The sequence below is a fragment of the Canis lupus genome, chromosome 12, assembly GCF_048164855.1.
Source record: "Canis lupus baileyi chromosome 12, mCanLup2.hap1, whole genome shotgun sequence".
Taxonomy (NCBI): domain Eukaryota; kingdom Metazoa; phylum Chordata; class Mammalia; order Carnivora; family Canidae; genus Canis; species Canis lupus.
The window spans coordinates 24,872,927-24,895,040 of record NC_132849.1 but is presented as its reverse complement, the minus strand read 5'-3'; the positions used below and the strand labels follow the sequence as shown (position 1 = coordinate 24,895,040).

General features: G+C 45.9%; 1 protein-coding gene across 3 annotated transcripts in view; it reads left to right on the top strand.

Annotated features, from left to right (window-relative positions):
• The window catches only part of TRABD2A (TraB domain containing 2A), a 166,108-nt gene that overhangs the window by 4,721 nt on the left and 139,273 nt on the right, over nucleotides 1–22,114 (top strand). For all 3 annotated transcript variants that reach the window (XR_012004320.1, XR_012004319.1, XM_072770019.1), the window contains exon 2: nucleotides 4,541–5,101. Coding sequence is in view for 1 of the 3 variants with exons in the window: in XM_072770019.1 (XP_072626120.1) it covers nucleotides 4,541–5,101 (561 nt within the window). In the remaining 2 variants the exon portion in view is untranslated. The remainder of the gene's footprint in view (nucleotides 1–4,540; nucleotides 5,102–22,114) is intronic.

The following is a 22,114-nucleotide window of genomic DNA, read 5'->3' as shown; positions in this document are numbered from 1 at the left end:
AGTGATCCTGTTCACACATTAGGTCAGCTCATCTTGCTCCTCTCACAAAAGCCTGCCCTAGCTTTAGTGTGGCCTGGTCTTGCTCGCCTCTCTGACATTTCCTCCTGCTTTCCTCTTCACTCATCCTGCTGGAGTTATGATGGCATCCTTGCTAGAAACTTTCGCCTTGGGGCCTTTGCACTGCTGTTCCCTCTTCCTGGAGGGAATGGTCTTCTCTCAGCTCTCCCCCTGGTTTGCCTTTTCACCTGCCTTCACAGCAAGGCCTAAATCTCCTACCAAACATGATCACCCTATTTAAGACTGAATATCTCCTCCACCAGTACTCCTTGTTCCCTCTCCTGCTTTCACATTCTTCACAACAGATATCACTGAGGCACCTGTTTTTTTTCTCACTATTTTTAGTGACCTGTTTTTTACTCACTATTCTGTTTCTAGTGCTCTAGAAAACCGCTGTGTCTCATGCCTACAATAGTGCCTGATACACAGTAAGTGTTGCATAAATAATTGTAGAATAAGTGCATGCTGAACAAATGTAGTAGGAGCATTTGTGTGCAATGCTTGGGTTTTCCTGGTGCACAGTGAACATTTAATAACAGCTGGCTGTTCTTAGCGCCATTATTGTTACGATGTAGCTGGATGCCAGAACATGAGTCTTGTTGTTGTTGTTTTTAAAATATGAGCATTTCAGCAAAAAGATCATCTGACAACTCCATTTCTAGACTAATACTAATTGACAAGGCAGCAATAAATAATTAAATAAAAATGAATACCTATAGTTGAACAGATTTGGTCGAAAGAGAAGTATAGGTATTTTGAGGTAGGATGAGACTTTAGGGAGATTAAGGGTATCCAGGAAAGACAGACCAAAACCAAACCGAAATGGAACCACCCCTCCCACTCTGCCTATGCCCCAACCCCAACCATGATGCAGCAGCACGGGCTGGATTTTCTGGGGAATATATTTGTTTACTATCATAGTCTCCGACCAGATGACAATGAGTTAGATTGTTTCCATGGATTGAATAATAGCATTTTAGGTCTTTGCTGTGTGTCCCAGTTGGAAACTGTGTAGAAGTCCCTTGGTAGAATGTGTGGAAATTGTGTGAGCAGATCCCTTCTGTAGGTCAGTGATGCCCAGTCATATCACCATTCAGGATCCTGCAATTAGCAACTCTTCCCTATAGAATGAACAAATAAGCCAAATGAAACCTCTGCCTATAAGGCCACCTGTACCAAACCAGTTTCATTTACAGGTGATTATTTTGTGACCTATTTTATTTTATTTTATTTTATTTTATTTTAAAGATTTATTTATTTATTTATTCAGAGAGAGCAAGAGAGAGGCAGAGACACAGGCAGAGAGAGAAGCAGGCACCATGCAGGGAGCCCGACGTGGGACTCGATCCCAGGTCTCCAGGATCACACCCCGGGCTGCAGGCGGCACTAAACCGCTGCACCACCGGGGCTGCCCTTGTGACCCATTTTAAATGAACCAAAGCTATAACTGTCAGTCTTGGCTTTCAACTGGCATCTAGTTAGCCACTGTTTTTCTATGGGCTTATCTAATTCTAAAAAACAGAGAGGCGTTTGACTGCTTAATTAGCCTTGGCTGCCATTGTTTTAGATGGAGTTTCAGTTTGGCTTTTTGATCTATTTACATAACCCCCGAGACAGTCATTACGCCATAAGAGGATGCCTGAAGGCTAGCTGGAGACCTTGAACTTGATTCATCTCTTAATATCAATCCAATCATAAGTTTTAAAAATATGTTCTCTTTCATTTGTCCATTCATTGAACAATTACCTGTCTAGTTTGTTTGCCCCCATAACTTATGACAGATTTTGTTATCTAACTTTTAAAGATGGGGAAACTGAGGTACAGAGAAATGAAGTGGCTTTTAAAAATCTCAGGGAGGTAGCTGAGACAGAGGCAGAATTTAGGCTCCTCTCACCAATTAGTGCAGTCTTGAAAAACTGGATGTGTGAACAGAATTGTTAACTTAAATACTTTCCAAAAAACCCACAAGGGCCCAGCGGTATAGCGTCACCTTCAGCCCAGGGTGTGATCCTGGAGGTCCGGCATTGAGTCCCACATCAGGCTCCCTGCATGGAGCCTGCTTCTCCCTCTGCCTGTGTCTCTGCCTCTCTGTGTGTCTGTCATGAATAAATAAATAAAATCTTAAAAAACAAAACAAAATAAAACACAAGGCCATAGGCTGGGGGCTGGTGAGATATGTTCTGTTTGGCTTGTGTGGCATTTGAGAAAATGGAAGCAACATATTTCAAATGGAATTTTTAAAAAAGATTTTATTTATTTGTTTATGAGAGACACACAGAGAGGCAGAGACAGAGGCAGAGGGAGAGGCGGGCTCCCTGCGGGGAGCCCGATGTGGGACTTGATCCCTGGACCCCAGGATCAGCTGAGTCAAAGGCAGATGCTCAACCACTGAGCCACCCAGGTGCCTCAGGAGAGAGTCTTTTTTTCTTTTAAGATTTTATTTATTTATTCATGAGAAACAGTGAGAGAGGCAGAGATACAGGCAGAGGGAGAGGCAGGCCCCATGCAGGGAGCCCGATGTGGGACTCGACCCTGGGACCCCAGGACCACACCCTGGGCTGAAGGCGATGCTAAACTGCTGAGCCACCCAGGCTGCCCGGGAGAGAGAGAATCTTAAACAGGCTCTACACCCAGTGCAGATCCTACTGTGGGGCTCTATCTCATGACCCTGAGATCATGACCTGAGCTGAAATCAAGAGTCAGATGCTCAACCATCTGAACCACTCAGGTGCCCCTCTAATTTGAACATTTTATTTAAACTCAAGACTTCTAGTTGCTTTTGAAAAGCCCTTCTGGAGCACTAGGCCTGTTCCCGAGTGGCCAGCAGTGGCTTAGGCTGCTTTAGCCAATAGTGTTTATCCAGTAAATGAGCCCATTTACTGCCCACCTTTCCCCACTATTGTCTCATGCCCAGCCCTTGTGTTCTCTGCCCTCCTCTGAGTGCTCAGGATTGTTTTTGTGGAAGATGGCCAGGGGGCAAGAGGAGAAGAGAAGGTTGAAAGCTGTGGTAATGGGGCCCCTGCATCAACCAGCTTTTGTCTTAGTAAATTTTGAGATTCTGTGTAACATTTCATTTAAAAATAGGTTATTGCTACTTAAGCACACAAATGCAAATACAGCTGATCCTCCTTATTTGTAGATTCCATATTTGTGAATTGGCCTACTTGCTAAAATTGATTTGTAACCCCAATGCTTGTGGCACTTTCATGGTCATGTGCAGCTGTTCCAGAACTGGGAAAAACTTGAGTCCCCCAATGCACACACTCAACTGAAGTCAAAGAAATTGATGCTGTGCTTTGTTTCAGCTCTCAAACAAGTAATAGGTGAACAAGTGTTCTTTTGCTGGTCTACTTAATGCTACATTTTTTTTTGCATTTTTGTGCTTTTTTTGTGGGTGGTCTCACTGTTTAAAATAACCAAACATAGATACTGCCTAGTGTTCTTAAGCACCAGGAGGCTGCTTAGGAGGGTGTGCCTTAGGGAGAAAATGTATGTGTTAGATGAGCTTCGTTCAGGTATGAATAGTAGTGCTGTTGGCCATGAGGTCATTATTAATGAATCAACAACATACTGAATAGGGTACTTTGAAAAGCACATACAAAACAAAATGTTGTGACCAGAGGCTTGTAAGAACCTAACCCTTGTATTTCTCCTAGGAGCAGTGGTTCATTATTTGGTAATTCAGTGTTTGTGGGGACTTTGTAGAATGTAGCTATGACAATGATGAGAGCTGATTGTAAGTTGAAACTCCACAATCCAGGAAAGCATGTCACTTAAAAAGCTGCTGAAATCAAAGCTTTTTGTAAAGAACTGCCTTTTCTGTAAATCTGGATTTTTCACCTTTCTGGGCTGCTTGATGAATGGTTCACCTCATGAGTCTATCTGACACTACGACTTGAAGTCCTTGAGGGCTGCCCTGTGCATGTCTTTGTACAGGGGTCTCCTAATAAACTGACACTTCATAAGTGCCTGCTGTTGAAACTGAGACACTCAGGGCATGACAGCTTGGCCTCAGGCGGATGCGCACTGCTGCTCAGCCTGTGAAACTGCTGGGAGAGAATGTACAGCCATTGAGAGCCACTGATTTTGGGAATGTTGGACTTGGAATCTGAAGAAGCAGGCACCACCAGTGTGCCTGCCTGGGAGGTAACAGTGGTCTCCTCACGTGTCCCTTCATCTGTTCCAGCTGTGTCCTAGGAATCCCTTGAGATTCTCTGCTTTACCTCCTGCCCTACCTCATTGCTAGAGCAAGCTCAAGGACTGTTAATACTTTTTTGACTTTAATCCGCATTGCGGTGGAAGAGAGAAAAATGCTGCCTCGAGACTCCTGCTGCTGGCCGGTGACTCTACCTGGACTCCGAAGTCGAAATTGAACTTTGATCATTTTTCTCCTGCAGCGTGACTTGTCTCTCCAATTCGTTTTCCCCTGTCAGGTTTCTGACCTTCCATATCATGACTTAACGTCCTTTCTGTTTGCTTTCAGCAAAGTGAATTGAATTCCTTCTTGTGGACCATAAAGCGAGACCCGCCGTCTTACTTCTTTGGCACGATCCACGTTCCGTACACTCGGGTTTGGGACTTCATCCCCGACAACTCCAAGGAGGCTTTTCAGCAGAGCAGCATTGTGTACTTCGAGCTGGACCTCACGGACCCCTACACTATCTCAGCCCTCACCAGCTGTCAGATGTTGCCACAGGGTGAGAACCTCCAGGACGTGCTCCCCAGGGACATCTATTGCCGCCTCAAGCGCCACCTAGAGTATGTCAAGCTCATGATGCCCTCGTGGATGACCCCAGACCAGCGGGGCAAAGGTCTCTATGCCGACTACCTCTTCAATGCCATTGCGGGGAACTGGGAGCGGAAGAGGCCCATCTGGGTGATGCTCATGGTCAACTCCCTGACTGAAGTGGACATTAAGTCCCGTGGGGTGCCTGTCTTAGACCTGTACCTTGCCCAGGAGGCCGAGCGGCTGAGGAAACAGACTGGGGCCGTGGAAAAGGTGGAAGAGCAGTGCCATCCGCTGAATGGGCTCAACTTTTCACAGGTAAGACCCTCTTTGCATGAAGGACATGGGGTTTGAGTGAGTTCACTGAATTATAATACGGAGATGGAGCAGAAACACAGTTTATCCAAAAATTGTCTTTGCTCAAGAATGTTATCCTGAGGGTTAAAAAATAAGCCCGAGGGTCAGTTATATCATTTATATGTGGATTACTGAGAGAGAAAAGGTTTTTTCTCTTGTTATCCTGACAAGTATTGGCATAACCTGTGTCACTTGTTTTAGTTTAGGTCATTCATTAACAGGCTGCACTGAGAGGACATGGACAATGTGAATGTCAGACTATCACAGCGTATGGCCTATGGTATGGCTTGAAAATGATACACTCCCCACAGAAAATTCCTTGGTAAGGCAGAGTTACGTTCAGCCCCTCCCTCAGGATACTGGAGTTTATTTATTTTTTTTATTTATAATAAGATTTTATTTATTTATTCATGACAGACATAGAGAGAAAGAGGCAGAGACACAGGCAGAGGGAGAAGCAGGCTCCACACAGGGAGCCTGATGTGGGACTCGATCCCAGGTCTCCAGGATCACACCCCGGGCTGCAGGTGGCGCTAAACCGCTGGGCCACAGGGGCTGCCCCTTTTTTTTTTTTTTTTTAATAATTATCTTTTCCTTTTTTTAAAAAGATTATTTATTTATTTATTCATTAGAATACACAGACAGGAGAGAGAGAGAGAGAGGCAGAGACACAGGCAGAGGGAGAAGCAGGCTCCATGCAGGATACTGGAGTTTAGTTCATGCTTAAGGAGTTCTTCATTTCTCATAGGACACGTGACACTTTATCAGTGCTATTGTTTAATTGGTTTGGTGAAATTTGTTGTTGTTAATGTTTTAAAGTATGTTAGATGCCTCTGAGGGAGGCAGATTTTAATTTTTATTATTTATTTAAAGATTTTATTTATTTATTCATAAGAGACACAAAGAGGCAGAGACACAGGCAGAGGGAGAAGCAGGCTCCATGCAGGAAGCTCGATGTGGAACTCGATCTCAGGATCCCAGGATCATGCCCTGAGCCGAAGGCAGATGCCCAACCGCTGAGCCACCCAGGTGTCCCACTTTAAAACAAATTAAAAAAATTTTTTTTTAATTGAAGTATAGACATATAGTATTATATTAGTTTCAGGTGTACAACATAGTGATTTAGCAATTATATACATTGTGAAATGTTCACCATAATAGCATGGTCACCATCTGTGACCATGCAAAGTTGTTACAATATTGTTGATTATTTTGATAATTGTTGATAATCAACATTATTGTTGATAAGTTTTCTTCTTGTGTAAATATTCTCAACGGTTGACCTTGGGAGGTTGGCCATCAGAATAAAATTCAACCCTCTAGGCCTTAGCAGATCTAGAAATGCTGAACTCAGGTGGGTTGTTACATAGACTTTAAGGACATTCAGTAGCCTGAACATAGTGTTCCTGAGTTAATAATAAAATTTATAGGAATTAAAAAAATTTATAGGAATTTAATTTACCTTGCTAAGATTCTATATTAATAAATACTCAGGTGCTAAAATATAGTATTTGGCATATTGAGATTATTAGACAAATGAAGGAACCAGTAATTTTCTGCATCAATCTCCTGGGGAAGTTTTTCTTGCATTATTATTATTTTTTAAATTATTTTTTAAAAAGATTTATTTATTTATTCATGAGACACACACACACACACACAGAGAGAGAGAGAGAGAGAGGCAGAGACACAGGCAGAGGGAGAAGCAGGCTCCATGCAGGAAGCCCAACGTGGAACTCGATCCCAGGACTCCAGGATAATGTACTAGGCTGAAGGCAGGCGCTAAACCACTGAGCCACCCAGGGATCCCCCTCTTGCATTATTTTGGAAACCCAAAGAGCTAATTGTTCTATAAAAGGGGAAGTGCTTTGATTTAAAGGCTCATTGATTTGACCTTATAAGTTTGAAATCTGTGAGCATTTTTGCCCGAGCTAAGCCTTCTTTCATACTTCCAATTGGGAGGGGAAAATGCTTGGAAGTAAAATATTATCTTAAGCAACGTATCTTTGTAGGAAGGTGTGTAGTACCATCTCTTAAGATAATAAATACATTTAAGAGACATTTTAGAGCACTATATTTATACTAGAGTGTCATTTTGATTTCATGACACCTTCTTAATGTTCAAATACGTATTTAATATTTATAAATTAAATTTTGTATAAGACCTTTAAGTTAACTAGTGAAGTTAGAGTTTTTTAAAATTTAAGAGGAAAAATTAAATGACATTCCTGAGACTCTTTTTTGGGGGAGCGGTGGTAACTTCCTATGTTTCATTTATAAACAGTCAAATATAACCTTAGTGACCTGGTCAGTGACATTTAACATATACCTATACCCATATAACCACTACTCAGATCAATTTATTGAATATTCCCATCACCCCAGAAAGTTAGCGTAAAGTTTTTCTTGCAGCATAACTAAACAGAAAAGTACACATGATGAATTTTCACAAACACAATTATGTGCCCAGCACTCAGGGCCAGTAACAGAATAGCACCAGCTCCCCAGAAGCCCCTTGACCCTGGCATTTACCCCTGACCTCCCAACTATCCTGAAAATCTTTAAGCATAAATTAGTTTGACTCTTTTAGAATTTCACATAAATGAAATTACCCAGTGTGCCCCCTTTAGGGGGCTTGGCTTCTTTCGCTTAGCATTACCCTTGTGATTCACCACATTGCTGTGTGTAGTTGTCCATCATTCATTCTCACTGCTGTGTGGAATTGAAGAATTCCATCAGAGGCTTTGGGGTGGTGGCCAACGGAGTCTCCTGTCTTAGTAAGTCCAGAGAACGGTAGGATCATCCGCATCCATTTTGATAGAAGATGAGCTTAACTCATTCCCTTGGGTCCTTTTCTTTTGCCTGTTTGAGGGGTCGTTGGTTCCTTCCTCTGTTCTCTGAAGAGAGACGTTAGTGGATGCTGATTACACAGTGAGACTGTGAGACGGCCAGGCTCCGAAGGCTCCTGAGCCACTTCTCCAACCAGTTGCCAGGAGGAGGCAGAGGAGAACCTGAGTCTTCCTGGAGACAGGGGCAGGCTGCCTGGAAGGAGCCCTGCGAACCTATACTCCAGGGCTCCCCACATTCCTCTTGGATGGTAGGCTGGAGGCAGGTTGAGGCGCACCTGAGGCTGGAACGCTGTGCTGGCAGTGGGAGAAGCAATGGACTCAGAGCCAGATGCACTGGGTTAGGATTCTTGTACCATCACCAGTGTATGACTTTGAGCTGTTCCCTTAACATCTCTGAACTTTGTTTTCTCATTTTTAAATGGGGATATGATAATACTTGCCCCACCATCCTGTTGTCAGAAGCAAATAAAACAGTAAATTGGAAAACATTTCATAAATACTATATAAATACAAGGGGAAGAGAACTAACATATTGCCTTCTATGAGCCAGACCTCATTGGTAATTTTACATCTAATCTTTAGAATTTCACAAGATGGGCAGCATCATCCCTATTTTATAGATGCAAAAACTGGAGCTCAGGGAGCTTAAGAACATTGCCCATGATTGCCTAACCAACAGATGGAGGAATTTGGGGTTGATTCCAGATGTATTAAAGGTCATGGTGACTTTGAGTCTCCAACAGGTGTGATGGTCAGTGTCAGACCTTGGAGGTTTGAGTTGCAGTGGAAGATTCTGGACTTCTGTAGTCTAATTCATTAGCCACTGGCCACATATGACTGGGTTTTCAGCACTTGAAATGTGGCTAGTGTGACTTAGGAAGTGAATTTTGAATTTTATTTATTTTGGTTAATTCGAATTAAAGTTTAAAAACTGATAATTGATCCAATTATTGGAAAACTTTTAAGTGTGTTTGGAACAACTTGGGCATGTGGTTCTCCTTTCTCAACTACAAATATGAAGTCGAACTACAGATCAGGTGTTTCTGATGGAAATGTAGTATCCAAATTAAGATGTCAGGTGAGTGGAAAATACATAACAGATTTTGAAAACTAAATACAAAAAACGAATAACTTTTTATATTGATTATATGTTGAGATAATAATGCTTTGGATGTATTGGCTTAAATAAAATATATCATTAAATTTACTTAAATTTAATTTCACCTTTTTTTTTTTTTTTTTTTTTTTTTTTTGTGGCTACTAGAAAACTTAGATATGTGATTGACACTATGTTTCTGTTGAATAGCAGAGATCCAGATTGTGGATCTGAGTGTGTTTGAGGCAGGTCCACTTGGAGTCCATGCTGCTTGTGATGTGTCCTCTCATTGTACCCTTTGCCCATTCCCTAGTCAGGGCTTGACTCTGTGAGCCTCTCAATGCCTATGGCTGCCCTTTCTGATGTAACTGGCCTGGGGTCAGCTTTTCTCCATCGACTTGTGATGCTCTTTTTTTTTAGCATATCGTTATAGAGACATTCTCTCTCTCTCTCACATATACGCACACATGCATGCAGCACACACACGTGTGCCCTTCTTCTGTTTCTACTTCCCATTTCCACGGATCAGTTTGTCTCTTTCTGTGTCAATATCACATTCTTAGTGACTGGATTTAAATATTTCCTTAATGATTTTGATGATCATTTTGATTATGATTGTGTTAATTTCTACATTAGTGTGAGAAGAACTGACATTTTTCCTCATATTAAGTCCAATAATCCAGGAACGTGCTATCCTTTCCATTTACTAATTGTATTTTAGTCTTCTTTCTTATTTTATAGAGTTCTTGATCTAGATTCTGTTCAAGTCATAGGTTTATTCATTGTTTTTAATAAAAAATCCTGCTGGTAAAAGACTGTCTTCCCAATATGTTTTCTATCTGGTTACTAATTTTTATATATTAATTTAACCGCCCAATTGAAATTGTGTATTTTAACAACAGTAGTTGATCTTCTTGCTTTCTTAGTGACCAGATCTATCATTGACAAGTAAGGATGCTTACTTCCTGTCTGTGGATTTGATCTTGCCATTTGAGGGCAGATGTTTCCTGCTCCAGAATGGAGTCAGATTTTAATGCCTGTTCTCTTTCAAAGTTCGTATCTCCCTGGTACTGTTAGCTGTGTTACCATTCCTAATGTGGAGAAGGCAAATGAATTTGGAGCCGGAGTCTGAGTGATGCACGGCTCACCTGTGAGTCCCCTCCCATCCTTCCCAGCTGCACACGTGGGTCCCCATTAAAGATTTAGAGTTCCCTAGAGAATCTTCTAAAATCCTATTTCCATGGTCACACTCCACCAGATTTCTCTGCACAAGCTCCAGGGCATTGTCTGTCTGCTTCCCCTGAGGGGCTGACCAGAACAAATCTGTCCGACCACAGGATTCTCCTGTCCACTTCCCAGTGATGGACTGGATGTCGTGGTGAGGTGGGGCGGGAATTCGGAACTGCCTCAATCTTCTCAGCATTGGAGTCTGTCCTTTGGGACCCAGTTTCATCTAGATTTGGGGTCTGAGTCATGGGATCCAAAGGCTAACATGAATGAGGCCAGTAGGCCTGGGGTTTCCCTCTGCCTTCCATATGGAAAGCCTGTATCTTTGGGCTTTCCTTATCCCAAGATACTGAAGTTAGTTGGATGTGAAAGTCCTGTGCCAACCCCAGAATGCTCTTTAGGTGATACGGAAGGGTTCTCATGATCTGAATTACTGTTGCACAGAATCACTTCTGGTACTGTTTACTCTTGCCAATAGATGGCACTAACTAACATATTTCATGTTGGCCTTTCCACCTGTCATGCCTGCTGTCCCTTCCAGCAGCAGGTGTCACTGCCAGTTCTTGCCCTCTGATCCAGGACCCTAAAAACTCACTGTCTGCTGATAAGTCATTTTTTTCCCGCAGTGAAACCTTAAACAATGGTTTGGGCCCAGTGAACATACTTTCTGAATCTTAGGAAAAAGTGCATTTCTTGAGTTACAGTTTTGGGGTGTTGGGAAGATGGGGATTTTCCTTCTTTGGAGCAAGTTTTCTTTAGATGGATCAGTTCCCTAATAGAAGAAACCAGTGTGGCTCTAGGATAGGGCTCTGGTCCAGAGCGTGCAGAGTGGTAGAGGCAGCCCCCGGTGGGGCAGATTCCTAGAAAGATGCCATTGGTGTGTGCCTCCATCTCTGGCTATTAAGGTCCAGATATGGATGTAGGTAGGAGAGGCATGAGCTGGGGAGGTGCTGGCTAGTCTGAAAAAGCCTCCTGAGAACGTAGGGTCAGATTGCGTAGGAGAACGGGGACCTGCCAGGCCCAGGATAGCCCAATCCTAGGAAAACACGGGGTGCATCGTTTTTGTACTTTGCAGGCCTCTCCGCAGGTCTCTGTTCCCCTGAGGCCACAGAATAAGGCTGGTAGGTCAGTCAGCAGAGGCCCCACTGGGGTCAGTTTGCTGTTGGAATAACCTTGGTGAATGGCTTGGGGTCACAGTGAGACTGAGCAGGGCTGGCCCAGGCTCCCTAGACTCCCATTTTCTCCCATCCAAGTACTCCCCAAGCCCGACCTTGCTTAGGTTCCGAGATGAGCCAAGATTGAGTGACTGACTGTAGGGTGGTATGGCTTTAGACTCCGGTTTTCTAATCCAGTGCTGTTTCTGAGTGCTGCCAGCTGCCAGCTCCACAGGTCTGACTTACTGGGGGATTTCCTACTCCCCAGTCATGAATTCCAATAAAAGCAGATGGTCTCATTTTTGAAATTGATCACAATACTGATGGGTGATTTTTTCACATTTTCCAGAATGGAAATGGAATGTGCTTAAAGATGGAGATCTTGAGGTTTTATTTTTCCTGGGTAGGTTTGGCTTAAAATAAAGGTCTAGAAAAAAACATATGATGTCTCTGAAAGGGAATTGGTTTCTAAAATATGGGCAGATTTGTTTGTGAGCACAAACATTCTTAATAGTGACCTATTTGAGGCACATGCAGCCCTGTCTGCCGGGAACCCCTCCTCATGCTGTTCCTCAGTCTGGCTGATTAAGCTTACACATTATTTCCTCAGTGAAGCATTCCCAAGGCCAGAGTTGACACTCCGCTGTTCTTAGCGTCCCTGTGGAAGCCTCTGCTGGAGCCCTGATGACTGCCCGTCTCAGAGGTGCAGGCTTCTCGAAGGCTGGGCCATGCTCTCTCTGTCCTTGTGCCTTGGCTCCTGGCACGGTGTCTGCACGCAGACGGGGCTCACGAGTGGCTCTAGGATAATGGGCAGGACTGCTGCTGAATGTGTCAGTGAGGCCATCGGGAGACAGTGAGCTTGTGGATCCCTTGCCTGAAATGGGACACAACATGAACGTGTGGCAATTACTTTAAAAAGTTGGAAAGTGGCCTTTCTAACTGTGTTAAGACCAGCATGTTAAAATTCGCATTATGTACAATCTTTTTACTTTTCTTTCACTGTTTGCTTGTTTTGCATTCCTTCCCAACATTGTTCTGTAGCATTTTCGTGTTCTTCTGCATAGTTGGGCAAACTGCTACAGTAAGTGTAAATGCCCTAGGAGCCTGTGACATCTAGGCCCTGAATCGACCTTGGGCCTGCTTACACACAGGAACATCAACATAGCCATCATGAAGGGCACCGTCCTCAGACATGGGAAGCCCGAACTGAACCATTAGTTCACCCAGGAAGGTCTTCTGTGACATTTCTTCACCTTGGCCATCCCTTTACTTTCTTATTTTTAGATCAGAAGTGGAAAATTGAGTCAACTGTGTACCTTGTGGTGGGCTGTGATTTTCACGAACTTCCAGATGCAGACTTGAGCTCTGTGTTTTCACCTGAAAACAGGCCTGCTCAGGATTTGAGTCTCTCTCTTTTTTAAATGGCTGATCTTTATTTGGGACATATTTCTTCAGCACTCCACAGGGGCCAGACACTCTGTTTCTTATTTTAGGGACACAAAGACAAAGTTGATGATGATCCAGCCATCCCCTGGCTCTGGGGTGCCTCTCTAAAGTCTGAAGTGAACTTAAAAATTTAGATATTTTTGTACACTTGCATGGATACCACATGTGCTGCTGGCGTTGCGACCTCAGCTGGATCTGATGCTGTTCTGTTCCCTTTGGGGTCATAAAAGAAGCACTTCAAGGAATGCTACAGTCTTGTTTCTGTTCCATGTCCCTGTGTCCTTCCTGGTGAACTAGGCTGGGAGCAGAGAGCTCCTTTAACACCCCAGTGGCCAGTTCTTCTGTGGTGGATCAATTCCAGGACACCCCTAGACTCTAGGAACAAGTCCCACATATCTCTTTAGGAGGGCCTGTGAGAGTGTGAGTGCTTTGTTGCTCCTCTAGAATCTACCTCAAGCCGGGGTGGGTGAGACAGAGTCTACCCTGCTTGGAGGAGATTCCAGAAGGGAAAGGGAAAGGGGAAGGACTCGGGTGGGACTGGACCAGCTGTTCCCTGGGGCCCTCCAAGGAGCCAAAGTCTCAGCAGGATGAGGTACTCTGTGGCCCATTGTTGGAACGAGGCTGCCCTGGACTCTGGAGGGGGATGTTGGTGGCATTTTCTGATGTCACACCTTGAACATTATGGCACTTCTCTGCTTCTCCACTATCCCTCCTGACACATCTTGTGCTGCCCTTCCTCCCCACACCCTTCCATGAAGCCCTGCCTTTCCATTCAGGCTTTAAAAGGGAGAGAGTGGGGCTTTGGTGCCAACCTCAGCAAAGGCTGTGGAATCATGAAATGTGGATGACAACATGAAAAACCTGGGGTCGCTTTACCCATCCCTGGGTTCCTTGACTGCATTCCAGGTGAGCCTCTGCTCTTGGCAGGTACATTGGGTAGACAAGGTTGTTTATCACTGAACAGAACATCCTTGTGGGGTGCTGCTGACTGACTTCTCAGGGAGAGGACAGCTCTGGGGATGCTCTGTGCTGTCTGGGGCTTCAGTGGGGCCCCCAGTTTGCCTGGCCCCAGTCAGCTACGTTTGCAGTTGCAGTGGTGATGGTCATAGACTGGATACTGTCTGAAGAGATGGCTGGTGTTATAGACCTGGCCCAGGCCCAGAAGTGATTCTGAGATGCTGTAGGGCCAAGAGTCCTACAGGATGGCCCTGCAAATCCAGCGCTGGGCAGAGGGACCGTGTTTGTAGACATTTGAGACAATCTGCGACTGAGTCTGAGCTCAGGGGCTTGACACCTGCCTGTGCCCCTTCCCTGGCCTCCCCCTTCACTCTCCTGCCACTCCCACCTCCCTTCCTGGATTCCAACTTCCAAGGTCTTTGTCAGCTCCTCCTTTTGTCTTGGACTCCTGTTCTTGTCACCATGTCCAAATTATGCAACTCTACCCTTGGTCCCTGTTATGGACTGAGCTGTGTTCCCCTGACCAAATTCACATTTTGAAACCCTAACCCCAAGTACTTTAGAATGTGACTGTATTTGGAGAAAGGGTCTTTAAAGAGGTAATTAAGTTAAAATGGGATCACCAGGGTGGGCTCTAAATCAGTATGATCAGTGTCCTTATAAGAAGAGGACAGGGCAGCCCTGGTGGCATAGTGGTTTAGCACCGCCTGCAGCCCCGGGTGTGATCCTGGAGACCTGGGATCGAGTCCCACGTCGGGCTCCCTGCATGGAGCCTGCTTCTCCCTATGCCTGTGTCTCTGCCTCTCACTCTCTCTTTGTATCTCTCATGAATAAATAAATAAAATATTTTAAAAAAATAAGAGGACATTAGGACACAGATACCACAGAATGAGGACCATGTGAAGACATAGGGAGAAGACAGCCCTCTACAAGCCATGGAGAGAGACTGCAGGAGAAACAACCCCTGCCGACACCATGATCTCTGACTTCCAGCCTCTAGAACCAAGAGAAAATACATTTCTGTTGTTTAAGACACCCAGTCCATGGTGCTCTGTTATGGCAGCCCAGCGAATGAACATGTCTGTGGTTCCCATTTCATCTCTTAGGAATAGACTGGAAAAGCAAGAAGAAAACTCTAGTCTTGTGCTACAAGAACCCATTTCCTGATCCTCCTCTCTGCTTATTCCGCCCCCCCCCCCTTGTCCTCTGTTTCTGTTTTCTACCTTTAGGGCAAGAATACCTATAATCTGAACTGTCACACCCCACCACAGCACAGGGAAGGTGGGGAGGGAGGGCAGGGAGAGGTGAAAAATGTGTGACGTGGAAAGAGGAGGGTCAGAACAGCAGCCCAAAAGGAGGAACTGGCAAGGATCGTGGAGTGAGGGAACGAGGGAGAGGTGGTCTCAAACAGACTCTGGGCTGAATGTGGAGCCCGAGGCGGGGCTCGACCTCACAACCCCTTAGGAGATCACCACCTAAGCTGAAACCAAGGGTAGGGTGCTCAACTGACTGCACCCCCCTGGGGCCTCCAGGCTACTTTACTATTGAGCTGGATTTTCAAGGGGAGGCTAGGATTTAGACAGGCAGGGGAAAATGAGGGAGACACTTCAAATGGGCCAACAGTGTAGGCAAACCTGGGGACCAGCATGCTGTGCTGGCCAAATGGTGGTGTTTCGGCTCCATGAGCACTCGTGTCAGGTGGGGTGGAGGGTGATGCTGGAAAGGGTTTGAGTGTGAGACTGGGAAAACTCCATGCATGCCGAGTGGTTTTCAGGGGCAAGTGGGAGCTCCAAGAGCAATGTTGCAGGTCAGTGCACCTGGCAGCCAGGTGTGGGCTAGATGGGCTGCTGCCCCGGTCACTGCTGCAGGGTGTTGGAGTTGGCCCCTCAGTAGGAGCTCCAGCTGTTAGCTCAGGACCCAGGGTCAGCGAGAGGAAGACATGGCGGGACTGGGGCCTGAGCTCTCTGTGGACTGGAGTTTGTTCGTACGACAGAAACCTGACATAGAGCTGATAACGGATATTGGAGAAAATACAAAATAAGGGAACATCCAGGAGCAGGTTGGACTCTAGAAGTCCAAGCGTGTGTAGCCATCTAGACGAACTGCTTGCCATTCCTGCCTAATTAGCCCCAGGAACAGTTCTGAGTGTGGTGAAGTGGGTGCAGTTCATTAGCTTTATTGTGCTTTTAATTGGGTTCTTCATAGTCTGTTGTTCTTGAAGCTTGCTTGTCTTGTCAGCACTTTAAAAAACTACCTTTCAGGGCAACAGAGGTTAAGAGAAGGGAGATTTCTGGGGAGGGGCTGAGATAGTCAGCAAGTGCTTAGCAGAGGTGGTAACTTTCACTAGGCCTTGGAGGTAAGAGGTTGGTTATTTGTTCTTACTGTCACCTCAGCATTGTGTGGGGTTTGGGGAAGGAGGTGTATCAGTTTTCTCTAGTTGCCATCCTAGAATACCACAGACAGGGGAGTGTAAACAGCAGAAATTTATTTTCATGCAGTTCTAGAAGGTCAAAGTACAAAATCAGGGTGCTGGCAGGGTGTGTTTCCGGTGCAGGCTGTCCCAGCTTGCAGATGGTCCCCTCTTCTTGCTGTGTCCTCACATGGCTTTTTCTGTGTGTGTGTATGGGGGAGGGGAGGTGTGTGTGGGGGGTTTCTCTGGTGTCTCTTTCTCTTCTTAGAGGGACTGTAGTCCTATAAGATCAGGGCCCTATCCTTATGACCTCATGTAACCCTAATTACCTCCTTAGGGGCCTTGTCTCCAAATACAGTCACATTGGGAGTTAGGGCTCCATCACGTGAATTTGGGGGTGGGTGGGCGACACAGTTCAGTTTGTAACAGGAGGCCCGTGTGCATCAGGGCAGGATGTGGACTGGGTGGAAGGGAGAGAGAGTGGTCAGGAGGCCTGACGAAGGAGAGCAGAGGGGAGGGGATGGCAGGCCGAGTCCGAAGAAGGCCTGGTCAGCCTGGGGCATTCTGCTGGGTCTCTCCGGGTGCTTTCCCGGGATTCAGGGGCCAGCAGCATTTACAGAAGGATGCTTCTTCAGGTTGGAATGTCACTGAAGAGAAGTTTCTTTCATCCTCACGCTTGAGTCCTTTTGCCGCGAAGAGCTCAGGTCCAGGTTCTCAGGAGTGCTCTTTGTCCCCCTGGAAAGCAGACCTCAGTGTGCAAACAAGTGTGTGGAAGCTGTATCTCCCGTGTCAGGCAGCATGTATATTTCTCACCGTCTGGCTTTGAGGGCTGATCTAGACTATTCCCTGGGAATAGTCTCCTTTCAGGTACAGGAGGAGGAGGGGTTTTACAGAGTGGCTGGAAGGCAGAACAGAAACTCGCTTGAGGAGGGCGTCCCCGCTGCTGCTGCTGCTGCTGCTCGATGCTCAGGTGAGGTGGGGAGAGGCGAGGACCAGAAACCCTCAAGGGGGCTCGAAACAATATGGGGCGGAATGTTCTGAGGACAAGGAAGACCTTCCCCTACTGCTCTCCAGCTCTACTTCAAGGGGCCGAATGGCTCTCAAAAGTGAACCAAGAAAAAAGACACAACAACCCACCGCCCCAGAAGGTGAGGCCTGCGCCTGAACAGATGCGAGCGCCTTTGTTCCCGGAGCCGGGAGGCTGGTGGGGTGGTGCGGGGCTAATGGGAGCCGCATAATGGGCGGTGCCTTTCATATGCAGAGCAGCCCTTTGATCTGAGGGGGATGAAAGTGCTGAAAAGTGGAGAGGCTCGGCGGGGGGCCTTTGTCTTTGACAAAAAAGGCATCTGCCGGACCGAACCCCCTCGCCTGCTCCTTCAGCCCATGGGCTCCCGCAACAATGCCCCGACTGGGACCTGGGTCTCCCCACAGCTGAAGGAGTCTCAGGAAAGAGAAAGAGGCATGCTGCAAATGTTGGACAGGGAGCTTAATCGATTCTTTCCACAGCCCAGAAAGAAAGGGGGAGAGAAGAGCTGTAGGGAGGCAAGGGGAGAGCGGAAGGGGAGACATGGGGGGTGGGGGAAGCGGGGCGGGGGTAGGGGGTAGCAGGAAGGAAGGATGGCATTTGAGCCCTGGAGTAAATTGTCTGGTGATCAGCTTGTTATTTTTCTGAAGACAGTGCAGATGGAGTGAGTATGTGTCATTGGAAGGAGAGAGAAGAGTATCCAGCTAATAGGACGTATTTTGGGGTGGCCTGATACTTTTTCTTTTTTTTTAAAGACAGTATAAGGCAAGCACCAATATGAAAGCAGACACCCATCCGGCTCACTCTGTTTCCAGAGGGAAAAGAAGGTCCCTTTTAGTCTCTGTGCTGTCAGAAACTCTATGCTAATTGGATTTTTAACAGAATTGTAATATGTTTCTGTAGTTCTTCCCTTTCTGCTGTCTCTTACCCTTCTTGAAATCTTAACCAATGCTCCAAACGAAGCAGTTGGCATTTGGCCTAGAGAGTTTCTGCTTATGGATGATTCGGTGGGGTAGATGTACTCCTTGGATATAAGCCTGATGGTGCTATATCATTGACTAGGATGTCCACCTAGGTCATGGGCATGCTTGGGAGGGAGTGGACAGCCATGTCCTATGTAGGACTGTCCCTTCAGGGGCTGTGGTTTGAGTAGGGGTTTGGGAGAGGAGGGAGCATGTGATTTTGGATTTCTTTAGAGGAAGCATGGTTTTGTGGATTTTTTTCCCCTATAGGTGGAAAATGACCTGACATAGTGATCTCTGAGTTGGGGCGGGGGTTGGAGGCAGTAGTTAAAAGACACAGAGCCTGACTTTGAGGCTGTCTCTGAATCTTTTTACCTGAGTGGTGCTGTTATAACCAGGATAGGGCATTCAGGAAAGTAGGTATGCTGGCTGTCCTTGCTTAGAGGTACATGGGTCCTAAGCAGTTGGGCCTCGCCTTGGAAGAAGTAGGCTTTGGACACCTTGGAGAGGTCAAGACTGGTCTTGCTGCCCATCCTGCTATTCTTCTACCCAGTTTCTCACTGGAAAGAGCATGAACTTGGAAGGCCCTGGATCTGGGTTTGAATCCTGGCTCCCTCCCCATTTCTTATCTTTTTTCTTTTTAAAAAAGATTGTATTTATTTGACAGAGAGAGAGAGAGAGAGAGCACAAACAGGGGGAGTGGCAGGCAGAGGGAGAGGGAGAAGCAGGCTCCCCACTGAGCAGAGAGCCTAATTGGGCTCAATCCCAGGACCCCTGGGACCATGACCAGAGTGGAAGGCAGAGGCTTAACAGACTGAACCACCCAGGCACTCCCCACCCCCATTTCCTATCTTTTTTTTTTTTTTTTTCCATTTCCTATCTTTTTGACCTGGGGCAAGATACTGAACCTTTCTGAGTCCAGTTCCTCATCTGTAAAATGGGGTTGATGAAACAAGCATCATAGGATTGTAGTCAGGAGCAAACGAGAGTATCAGTGCATGACAGACACTTGATAGAAGCTTATGGTTACCTTTGCTCCTACTGCCCTAAGTGGTTGGGCTTATTTGGTCCTACTCAGTATGCTCTTATACTCCATCCCTGTTGACACACTTTTACACCCTTGGTTCCTCTTGCCTTGTTTGATTTCTTTATTCCTAGGTATTCTTTTCAAACTAGCAAGAGAAACCAGGACATTGTTGAAATTTAATATTATTTCTGAATCCAGTAGTTTGCCATCTTACTTACCTTTACTCCATGTGTCCCTCTTGGAGTGACTGAGTCAGGAGCCAATCTTGTTAGCGATTGGTTCCGGATCCTGGTTTTAAGCCAATCAGCATGCAGAATTCCCCTGGCTACTCATTGCTGTAGGTAGGAGTATGTGTTGGCTCAAATAGATGGAAGAGAGGAGAGGTTAGAACAGAGGTTTTCATTTGCCCTGGGTAGCCTTGAGTTTTCTAGTTATGAGGGTGGTCCAAGTATAAAGCGAGGGAGCCCTGACCTTACTACCCTCCTCTGCTTTTGCCTTTCTGCTCTGTGAGTTGGTTTAAACCAACTTAGGCTCTGTTTAGCCTGATTCCTACTGTTCCTATAACTGCTCCATATAAACTTCACATTCCTTATCTGAAGTCCCCATTTTTCTTTACAGTTTTATCAAATATGTATTTTATTATTATTTTTTAAATTAATTTATTTATTCATGATATATATATATATATATATATATATATATATATATATATATATATATGAGAGAGAGAGAGAGAGAGAGGCAGAGACACAGGAGGAGGGAGAAGCAGGCTCCATGCCGGGAGCCTGACATGAGACTCGATCCCGGGACTCCAGGATTGCTCCCTGGGCCAAAGGCAGGCACTAAACCACTGAGCCACCCAGGGATCCCCTCAAATATGTATTTTAAACAAGATAGTGTATGTCCTTGTGTTCAAATTGTTCTATAAATGGAACTATATTATGTACATTCTTCTGTGCCTTGCTGGTTGACCAAAATTGTGCCATATTCATCCATGCTAATATGTGTGGCCACTGTTCACTTTTTTTTTTAAGATGTCATTTATTTATTAATGAGAGACACATACAGAGAGAGGCAGAGACACAGGCAGAGACACAGGCAGAGGGAGAAGCAGGCTCCATGCAGGGAGCCCGACATGGGACTCGATCCCGGGTCTCCAGGATCACGCCCTGGGCTGAAGGCGGCGCTCAACCGCTGAGCCACCCGGGCTGCCCACCACTGTTCACTTTCACTGTTGTGTGGCATCTACCACAATTTTTTAGTTCTCTTCTTGATGGACATTTGAGCTGTGCCCAGGGTTTTGTTGTTTCAAATTAGTTTGCTATAAACATTCTCATAGTAGTCTCCTAGGACACACATGCGAGAGTTTCATTCCTATTTGCTCTGGTCTTCCTTTCTATTTAATTAAACTGTAGTAAGGAAAGCTGGGATGACTCTCTAGAGACACTTCTATGAGCCTTGATCTTTCTGCTCTGACTCCTCTTTAACCTGCTTTAAAGATTACTGTCTCCTTTCTCCTTGGTCTCAGAAATTAGGTACCTGGGATCTCCAACCACTTGCCACCGTCTGCTGGTTCCTTGATGACCCCCTCGCTGCTCCCTGGCACAGTCTTAGACACACTATTCCCTTCTACCAAGAGATGAGACCACCGTTTTTGTAGTAGGACTGGCTTCTTCAAATTCTTTGAGAGCCACCCCAGTGGGGTCTCTCAAGTCCCGGGTCACCCAGATTCTGTGCCAAGGAGAGCAATATTACAGTTCCCCAGGGAACATCCTTGTACACTTAATGCAGTGCACACTTGGGCTAGTATTTCTGTAGGAGAGATTCCTAGAAGTAGGACACACACATTTTCTGTTTTGATGGCTGCTAACAAATTGTGCATGTATGGAAACACACATTGTAATGATGTAATGAGTGCACGGCAATCATGGAGAGACAGGGAGCTCAACAAGAACAAAGGACTTTGTAATGGTTAAAAACATCCCAGAGTAGAGCAGAGTGCCTGCCTTGAGATAGCAAGCATTCAAAAAGGAGAGCTTGGTACACCCTGGAGAAGCACTGGGAACCTCTCCAAGGTGGCAAATTTCCCAGTGGTGGCTTATTTGGCCCTGAGCCCTTCCAAATGTGAGCCTCAGAGAATAACAAAGGTTTTGCAGGACCCGTCCCAAAGCACTGTGAGCCCATCACCTTGTGTGTTTGCTGAGACCTGCCACTACTAAGCTCTGCTTGTCCTCTGTCACAGAAACAGGCATGTCCATTGTACCTCCAGCTGGGGTGGCCCTAGTTCTGCCAGGACCCTCCCCTGGTAGCCTCAGGAGATAAAAACTGAGGAGTTTTTCCCGACAGGTAAGAAGTCCTCCCGTGTACCTAAAGGGACACCCTGAAAAGAGCAGGAATGGGCAGTCGCAAGCTTCATGTGTAACTGCTATTTCATGTGGTTGAGGACAGAAATCTTGAAAGGTTCAAGCGCAGGAGCCTGGTTAGCTCTGAGGCCTTGGGGCCTTTGGTCCTTCTGCTGGTGGCCTCTGGTGGCATGGATAGCATGCTTTTCATGGTCATGAGCATGCTTTTCATGGTCATGGAGGGTGGGCTGATGGATGCCATGCCCATGGTCCCCATTTGTGATGTGTTGTGCACAGCAGTCCTTTCTCTTTTGCTGATCAGGATAATGTTGCTCTCAAACTATGATCTGTCCTTGAGTGTGTGCTCTGCTTGTATTCTTGTTGCTGCAGGTCCCCTGGGAGGTGCCGAGCACACCCATGGTGTGGCCGCTATGGGCCAGGTGCCGCTCTAACAGATTCACAGCTCTTGGCACCACTTTT